The 9,823-nt window shown below is 37.9% G+C and overlaps 1 protein-coding gene across 1 annotated transcript; it reads right to left on the bottom strand.

The window, feature by feature from the left end:
- Positions 1 to 2,761: 2,761 nt before the first annotated feature.
- nrn1b (neuritin 1b) lies at positions 2,762 to 8,989 on the bottom strand. The gene is made up of 3 exons (XM_023841189.2): positions 8,764 to 8,989; positions 5,445 to 5,589; positions 2,762 to 4,201 (listed from the first exon to the last, which is right to left on the bottom strand). Exons 1-3 carry the CDS (start codon positions 8,816 to 8,818, stop codon positions 3,973 to 3,975), a joined length of 429 nt encoding a protein of 142 aa, XP_023696957.1. The 5' UTR covers positions 8,819 to 8,989; the 3' UTR covers positions 2,762 to 3,972.
- Between the last annotated feature and the right edge of the window lie 834 nt (positions 8,990 to 9,823).

Genomic DNA, 9,823 nt, shown 5'->3' with positions numbered 1-9,823 from the left:
GACATCAAAGCTGGTGAACGTTTGTAGCTTCAGAACATTAGCCAGAAGAGGACATATTGATGTAGGCGTGAATGAGGGGACACCATCTTGCAGAGACATTAATTATTCGCTACGGAACTTTTATGTGCAAATGTATGCATACCTGATCGAATGCCCAACCCCCCCTGCCCATATCCACATGAACAATGTAATTTGCCTGGAGACCATTGTTCCAGCAGGTCAGTGCCAAGCCGTAGACTGGCAAGGTGTCCTAGAGCATGCCTGGGCTTGTGATGTTATTCTCCAGTTCTATAACCATAAAAATTTCTTCAGAATGCATCGCCTGAATAATGAGGACTGACAGGTTCATTGGCAGAAAAAAATATGAAACATAAATAATTCAAGAAAAGGAATACATTGAAAAAGTCTCATAATATGTAAATAAAAAGGCATCATAGTCCAGTCATCCACATGTATGTGTGCACACACCCTGTTTGTTTGACCTGGAAGTACATATCACAGACATCAACTGTGTGAAAACAGGCCATTTTCCTACCTACTTTAACACAGAAGGATTTTACCACAAGTGCCATGTTTTTTATACACCCAGAAGAAAACAGCATGCGTGGTAAATGTTTCTGCAAGTAAACTGCTGCCTTGACTCATGAAAAATACAAAACCACAGAGAGGAGAACAATAACCTTGAAGCATGTTTTTTTTTTTTTTGCAGAACAATAAAATGAGTAACTTGAATGGCCAGGTGGGTTTTACGTATGCTGCTTTGTTTGTGATGTAGATAATGACAGTTTCTCGGTTAATCGTTTGTTTTTATCCACAGCGCAGACCATGTTAATGTTTTATGTTGTTTACTTGCCTTGGGTTGCAGGGGGTGCGGATTTAAGTCATCTTTTCAAATGACGGGAGTATCGGACCGATCAGGGGGAGAACTTCATCCATCCAGACAAGGGTTTTGACAACGTGCACCTAATAATTTTGAGACTTAATTTCTCTCCCCCGTGTTTTTACGCTTTTCCAGGCCTCCTTACAAGCATTCCAGGGATAACCTGAGTTATCGCGAGAGAAGAATAGGATGCGCTATCTAAAAATCTGTAAATCAAAACGTCACGTGATGGAAACAAATTACTTGCTAGCTAATTGGATAATTATCTTTTATCCTAATAATACGGCGCTTTACATCTTTCGGGGTAACTATCTGACCGCTTAAATACAAGATATTTTTGTCCTTCTATCGAATAATGGGCCACTATTGTATGTTTGCAAAATAAACCTTGAAACCATTTATAATTTGAACAAGTTTGTAATGTGTGCAATGACTGCGATGTATTCAAATGTATTTTATTTTACATGTGCATATGTAACTGTTTTCATGGTTTATATTACGTTTGGTTTCACCTAAATTAATGGAAAATTGAATCTGACAATTTTTACCTCAAACTGAAGTCCGGGTAAGCTAGAGGGTAAAACTGTAATTCACTCTTGTGGTTATTGTATATAAGTAATTCATGAGTAATTTATTAAATGTCTAGGTTATTTATTACTATTTTTTAGCAAAGGAAAGTTAACGAGATTTCTTTTCGGGTTTATGCTACGAGCTCTTTTGCCTGTGAAATTGTATACGTTGATAAATGGAAAAGCTGGAATCATAAAATAGCAAGCCACCTTGATATTTTTTAAGAGAAAATGGTTAAAACACGAGGGATTTGGTGCTAACAAAATGCGACTACAAACGATTAATTCGATATTTATAGTTTTTGGCATTTAACCTTGCGTTTTCAGAGCTACCATTCAGTAAACCTCTAAACGTCAATGGAAAGCCAAAAATTTCATGTCTCAAGTCTTAAACGTACTAAAATATTTTGTAATCTTCAGCGTATAATGGAATATATGTACCGTTTCTATGCAGTTAAAATCAACGAAGGCCTGAGTACAAATTACATTAACGAAGGACAGAAAATAGCTTTCTGCGAATAATCATTTTTAAAACCCAAAATATTATTTCAGTTACAAAATGCGAAACACCAGTTTCAAATACATTTAGTCTTACACATTACTAACACACATTTAGGCATATTGATTATTTTTTTGTAGTGTAATCGTTGCGCCAACAAACGAAATGTAGCTGGATTGCTCGGAGATTTTACAGATTCGAAATTTTAAGAATAACCGTCTATTTATATTGAACAATATGCTGTTCGCTATTATAAAATTTATATATCATTTATATATTTTCATTTCTCAGTCACATTGCATTTTTGTTTCTTGCATCAAACGTTGGACTGAAGTTAAATTAGTAAGTCAGTACAAGAAATTTTAAATGGCAGTCATTTAAAATGCAAGATAACAAAACCACAGAGTCCGTGCTAAAAATAGGTCGTTGACTGAAATTGACTTTCTGCCAACCCCGAGGGAGGGGGGCATCGGCCACTCAATCACAAATGTCTTATTAATTTTGAAAACAAGTTGTATTTCCTTTTATAGAACTATCATTCGTTTTTTCTATTTTTCACACATTCCACTCCCAGTATCAATTTTACATGTAGGAGATTAAATATAATTGCCAGTATTTCGAAACATCTAACTACGAAAGACAACCGATATATCAAACAAAAAAGTAAATCGAGTCCTTTATGCCTATAGACCATTTAAATGACTAAAAACCGTTCCGTGCGCATCATCCAGTTATAATGACTTTAACTTTAGTTTCGGATTGACCGAACCGAACTCTCGATCTGCCTGTAGACGCTCCGAAGAAAACCACACATTTAAGTTTCAAACAATAACTGATTTATTTAATATATTTTTATACTTTGTAGCAATCTGGTTTTAGTATGCCTATATAATAAGTACTCTGATTTAAAATCTTTAGGGTTTAGTTATCTCTGTTTTTTTCTGAAAATGATTTGATATATATATAGATCCCCTTTATCTTTTTATAGTTTTGGAATAGTTAGGGGTAATATGCAACATCTCTATAAACAAACAAACAAAATACAGTGAAACGTGATCTATGCCTTGGCAACATCAAATAAAGCTAGCAAATTTCACTCCATTCCACTAATTAATTTCGCAGCCTGCATGTTGTCGTGGTGACGTTACATCTCTTTTTTTCATCTGGATGCATGGAATGTCAGAAACACCATGTGAAGTGCAGTGGAAACAGTCACATCATTCTTCACGCACACACATATATATCATATATGTGTATATATCATATATGTATATATACCAGGCTACCCAGTCTTCCATAATTTAGGGTGCTCAGTTTTTGCATTTCCTTAATTCCCTTGCTGTCGTTGTTCGGACAGTGGTCGCGTGAGTCTAACTTGATCACAGCAATAATATCCTCCGTCGGTCTCCATTTTTTACTTGGCTTGACGTGATGCACTTGGCAAATGGAAATATATAAATAAACACATTTATTACTGGATCGTGTAGAAGCCGACCTGGGATTAATTGCAATTCTGCATTTTGTAATGTATTAAGAGTAGAATTATGGCCGCTATTTGTGAAATTTAACCATAGTATAAGCCGGGACATCAGATTGTGCTTTAATGCTATTTATCTACACAATATACGTTTTGTATTTGCCTACAGTTAATATTGCTGAATTCCTTGTCCTGTGAATCAACTGATGTAGGTACCACAGTTGTGTTTGAGTGAGATGCCGTCGTTGTAGTAATTCCTGTTGAAGCGCTGCTGAAATAGACGTGTGTTGAAATTGACCCCAGGTCAAAGATCCCGGAGAATCCCCAGAGGACGGTCTGCCGGTGTTTGATTCAATATCAGGATGTCGTCTCGTCTGAATAAAGTTGCTTTTCTGGTGTATACAACTCCAGGTAGGTGTACAGTTGGATACATTTGATCGCTAAACGTTTTTCTTATTATTTTCATGTTGGTAGTCTTTTTCTCTTTTGTATTACGTTGTTTTTCCTTTTTTGCTCTTCTTATTTCATTTTAACTTTTTTTTGCTTCCTAGAAAGCGAGCCATGTCACTAGAGCGAGAAGTGCCGTCAGAAGCATCGTGACGCCGGAGCGGCCGCTACGTCCTGACGCTCCATTGCCTCCTCCGCACAGTTCAAACAGGCTACCGCGGAACTCTAGGTTCCTGGATTCCCTTTTGAGTTTTTCCCACAGCTCCGTGGCCCCTCCTTCGCAATCCGCCAGGGCAGTGGTGGCACAAGCATGGAAGTCATCCCAGTACCTGAAAAAAGCACGAAAATCGACGATATTTATGTCATAATAATCAAATTGGGGGAATTATTATAGATTTATCGAATAATTATAATAATAACGACAAGAATGAGAACATGAAATTAAATAATTCAAAGGAATGCATTTTACATATTTTAATTGTAAAACGTGCAAATACTATACTGTCTATAATAACCATCGTCATAGGTAACTTTATTGTGAATATTCACTTAAATACATTTATTTCTTTTAATGTTAAGACATTTTAACGTTCCTAATATTTCTGTATTTTACATTTTTTAGTGTTTCGGCTTTGACTTGGGCTGCGAGGTGCATGCTTGGACGTTGAATCGTCTTATGCATTATTTTGTGTTTGTCAGCCAAATACAAGCGTTTGTTAGACGGTACCGTTCATCCTGATTGAGAATGAGGCTGTCTCCTGAGTTTATATATTCGCGATAAATAATGAGAGCTCGAAACACCAGGGACACTTGGGTTTGCCTCCATTGCAGTTTTCCTTTTATAATATTTTCTCCCCATGGGAAATCAAACACTTTCAATCTATTCTGTCCTGCACAGTAGTGCAGCATGCTGGCTAGGAGACGCACCTGAGCAGCGTCGTAGCCTATTTTCGGATTACTATCGGCAGAGACATGCGCAGAAACACAGGCTCATCCGCTAATATCCAAACTGAACCCAGTAACATTTTTTGCTAGCAGTTTCGGCTTATGAGGTGTGACTTAAGTAACTTAATAGAAACATTAAGAATGCTCGACAAAATTATTGCATCAGGCAACCTAAATAGTGTATATCATAAATAAAAATCGCTTTTAACAGACGCCTTCTTTGCAATTCGGTTCACTAGTTCGATTCAAAATAATACAAACATAAAAAAATTATGACCGTTAAACTACATGCAATTGTGTTTGCATGACACAATTGCAATTTGTCATTGATAAGTGACAGAGACACCAAAGCCCCGAGATTTCACCATGGTAGTCCAATACCCGTAATTGACGCTGACCTCACCGCCCCTTTTTTGTAAGCCTGGTCTATCTGGTTGCAATTAATGGGTGAGATGTGAATGTGGACCTTGCATGAACACCCACACCCGCTGCTGGTTCTGGCGCTTCCGAATTAATGCGGAGTCTCGTGCCATCTGTCTCCCAATCCCCGTCTGCGTTAACTGGGTCGTGGTGCACGTGTCCCTTGCCGTACAAAGCGAAGTCTGCAGGGCGAAGAGCGCAACTTACGAACAGATGGTCTTTAGGTTTTCTCGATCGTCCAACTCCTGTGGGTAGTTCACCATGCTTTCGCCCAGTCTGAGCAGGCAATCGGAGAAACCTTTAAATACAGTATCACATTTCCCTGTAGCGCCCACCTCCTGAAGCAGATACACTGAAATCAGAGGGAAAGACATGTATTACGTTCTGTTAAACATCGCGCGTTAATTGTAGTAATTAAATTTGTAATGGTCAACTAATCCTATTTTAATTACGCCACAGGAATAAAACAATTTACGCGATTATATTCAAGTATGCAAGTGTATAATGTAGGCCTATGCGTTATCAACATGCTTTAGGCAAATTACTTGATACATAGGCCTATAGTATAAAATACTTTAAATTCTATTATTTTTTTAAATGCACAATTTAACATTTTCATATATCATTCGATTACTGTAGTATATGCACCGAGGGAAGTGCGCATTTTCTCACAATGATTTGAAGACAGTAAGCTACATGCATTGTTCTATCCGCCCATCTCCGTGACTGCAGAGATAACACCACGCAGGTTACATTGTCCGCGAGCTGGATTCGACGGAAGAAAGATGAGGTAATTCGTCTAGAGTCTAGATGGGAGGTGTGTTTCTTTGTGCTACCGTGCATGGGGGTGGGGTGGGACTTAATTTACAGTAGAGGGTAAAGGGTCCGTTATACACACTGTGTGAGCTGATGTCTGCGCGAGGGTAGCTTCATGCAGGTCTCGTATTCATGAGAAAGACTCTCCTCAATTATTTTGTGGGCGGAGCTCAAAGACTGGCGCACACAAGGGACATGCAACCTAAAAAAGGTTGTCTCTCTCATCTTGGCCGGACATTTTTTTCCGTGCAGGAGCCAGTTATTGGGAAGCATGTGTTTTCCTTCCGTCCGCTCGCGGTTCGTTGAGCAGGAGATTTAGTCAATTGATCAGATTGTAACAATTTGACAAGCTCTCCGGTTGAGTGGCTGCAGTCAAACTGCGGAACCTTGTACGTGTTATTTATCCTGATCAGTGCTGATAGGAGTGGACGTAAGGTAGAGTCGCTCTGGCGCGAATGATCAGTTCAATTTGTGAGACCAAAAAGACGGACATTAAGCAAGAATTACGCGTAGGTAAAACGACTACAGTGCAGAATAATAGTAAATCGAGTTCACCCGAACAAAAAATATTAAGACATTTTTGTTAGTACAACGATCGAAAAAAACCCGATAGATTATATAAGACAAAGACAAGGTCAATCATCTGCTTCAAATTAATGTTACATCTTTTGTCTGCGCAGTGAAACTGTCAGGTTTATAGCGAAAAAGACAATAATAATTGCTGGCAATTATAGAAGGATAGGGATATCATTTTTAGTGGTTGTGCAGATTTTTTTCTTAAATTTGGGTGGCGGGGGTCATTCCAGCATTGCCCCAAAAGTTACTGTCCTTTCGCTTAATGCTGAACATTTAAAATATTTTTTAATAAAACAATTTTTACTGTGTTAAAGTTTAAAGGCAAATAAGATATATATATATATATATATATATATATATATATATTATATATATATATATATATATATATAAAGTTTATAGGCAATATATATGTATATATAGGCCTATATACACACACACACACACACACACACAGAAATATGGTTTATATACATATATGTGTGTGTGGCACTAAGAACAGGTAACATAAAATAAAGCAGTTACAATGTTAAAATAAAGCAGTGCCACTACACTACGGAAAACCAAAATGAATAAAAAATCTACGTGTTACAAGGTATCATGCTATAGGATAACGATACAAATTGAGACAATACATTCCGAGAAAATTACAGCCAGGAAGCACAACTACTGCAGATGACTTAAATATGTAGCAGATTTAAAGTCGGAGGGAGTAATTACTCCGGATAACCTAGGTATCTGCAATAAGCCAATTCGGTCAGGGAAATCAATCCAGCATAAAATTCCCTTTGTATCTATAAACATTTTTATTCTATATCGTTTGTCCGGCAATCGAAACAGATACGAGCATTTCATCAGTGAATTTCTAATACATTCCTGCTTGCAATGCGTGAACTAGGCTACATTAGTAATGCATATTGGCTGTATGACGCTTTTTTATTTTCAGATATATTTTGATATTTTTTCATATTTTTTTCTAAGAGTCTAGACAGAGCCGTTAGGTATTATAATTTAGTACTACATCTCTGGCACCAATTAATTTGAAAAACGTGTTTGGAATCCTACGAACAATAAGATGCAGTAGTTTATAGACTAACCATGATAGAAATAACTTGGAAAGTAAATGTATATAGTATCTGTATAATGAACAGCATTATTTATGTTTTCTTATTTGCCTAACATTCTCAACATCCGCAATTCCTATATTTAGCGTTTAACTGTGAATCTGACCCAATTATGAGCACAACATTTGATGTTAGAAAAGTGAGTATATTCCAATCGGAAACGAATGGTTTTTGTAAATAGTATTTTCATTCAAAGATACAAATGTAGCTGCACATGTCTACAGAACGTGTAATACTGTGATTTATTTATTTATTTATTTATTTTGTGGATTCCTGGGATAATTATTCTGGTGCAAAGGCTTGCTGCGTAACTGAGTAACCGGGGTCCTGAGCGTTCTAAAGTGTTTAAACTCATGACAGATGACCGGTGACCTGCTTCGCAAACGGTTCCAACGTTTGCAAGTCGATGCAGATTCGCGAGAAAATATATTTCAACCATAACTCGCACTCCTAGGTGTGAAGTATTTATGTCATCCGTGCCTGCTGCTGTCAGCTTATTAAGATGCCAGCGCAGTGTACGTCTCCAGCTGTAACGTTATGCAATGTATTTTAAGATAGCCGTAATGTGGTTCTCTTTAAATTTCGTAAAAGAAAAAAAACAGTGCATCGATTATAATCTACAAAGTTTGATAGCAAAATATGACAATTTTTCGGACAAACTGAAAGAAATAAGATGCGTATAAATGCAAAATCGAAACTGCGTCCACAAATACCCAGTATATTTGATTTTGAGTTGATCCTTAACGTTTGGCGCATTCACTATTGTTACGAAGCACAGGCGGTCGTATCGATTCTTTTAAAAATACTCCGTCTTAGCAGGCTAATTATATTTTGCAGGAAACATATTTTGTGCAAGCCTTATGAATAAAAAGCAGTTTCACATAGTATCATTTGTGTTTCATTGACATTATTCGTTTTAAACGCAAGTCAAGTGGAAAAGTAACGCGGACAATACACACAAACATGCAACTGTTTTTAAGTATAATCAAAATAAATAGTCCGATACTCACCCAACTGTACAGCAAGAAACAGTGAGATATATCTGCCGGTCAAAGTTAATCCCATCCTACGTTTAGTAAAACCATTGGAGTATGCACATCTTAAATAGCTGTAAAGAAAAACTGAAGTAGATTTTGCACACCACACATCGCCACAGCGTCCAGTGGCAGCAACGGTTGCCTTTCGTTTTCCTTTACGCTTTTTCTCGCGGACTGTGAGGCGATGAAGACAGAAGTAGCGCAACCCATTAAGTGAAGGGTGGTGATGCTTTTTTTGCTTCACGCCCACATCGCTTGGGTGACGTAGAAGTGACTATGACAGGCCCCCTTTTTCTTCATTTTTCTCATTTGCTCGATAAGACAAACTCTGTCTTCCTTTTTTCTTATACAACCATTAAGGGGACTGTCGTGATACACACATCTCGCATGAACGTGCGAGAAGCCAACGTACTATCTCGTAAGGCGGAGATGTTCACCCTTGTGATTCTCATTTTCAGATAAACAGACACGATCAAAATTGGAAAATTAAACAAAGGGGGGGGGGGGGGTAAGAATTATAAAAAAGACGCAAAGTTTGTTCCCTTGCCCTGACGTCAACTTAAGTCAGATGGACATTACATTTAACGACGGACTCTTTCATCTTTTCACTATAAGCAGCTCGTAGAGTCCGGGCGTTTCATAAGAAGTACCTACATGTGGACGGAGAGTTCACACAGCAGCGAGTAAACTGACTTTTTTCCCCCCAGTGCGCAGACTATTGCCCTTTAGTCATGCGCACATCTAACTACTGGCTAATTAGGTCCCCAGACAGTTAATTTAAAGTGGGCAATACGTAAAAATGCCATTAGGGGACCGTGGGGCGCAGCGATGAGAGTGCGGCCGCTACACGAGTTATTTTAAGTACAAGTTCGCGTTCATTCACAATGCTGGGGTTTCGCTTCAGTAGTTATTATTTACGCGTAATGTCATCGGGGAGACTGTTGCACTACTTATCAAAACGAAAATAAACCGACAAACTCTATGTGTGTGCGTGTGTGTGATGAAGTCCGACCAAATAAGCAAGCGGCAGATT

The sequence above is a fragment of the Paramormyrops kingsleyae genome, chromosome 4 (assembly GCF_048594095.1).
Source record: "Paramormyrops kingsleyae isolate MSU_618 chromosome 4, PKINGS_0.4, whole genome shotgun sequence".
NCBI classification, from domain to species: Eukaryota; Metazoa; Chordata; class Actinopteri; order Osteoglossiformes; family Mormyridae; genus Paramormyrops; species Paramormyrops kingsleyae.
Note: the sequence above shows the minus strand (reverse complement) of the source record. Positions and strands in the feature narration are given on the sequence as shown.

What these genes read in the sequence shown, in the direction of transcription:
- nrn1b (XM_023841189.2), bottom strand. Translation starts at nt 8,818, where the DNA reads ATGGGATTAACTTTGACCGGCAGATATATCTCACTGTTTCTTGCTGTA. An exon ending in GTTTCTTGCTGTACAGTTGG is followed by an intron (nt 5,590 to 8,763) that starts GTGAGTATCGGA and finishes CTCTGATTTCAG; the next exon opens with TGTATCTGCTTCAGGAGGTG. An exon ending in AACCTAAAGACCATCTGTTC is followed by an intron (nt 4,202 to 5,444) that starts GTAAGTTGCGCT and finishes TGCTTTTTTCAG; the next exon opens with GTACTGGGATGACTTCCATG.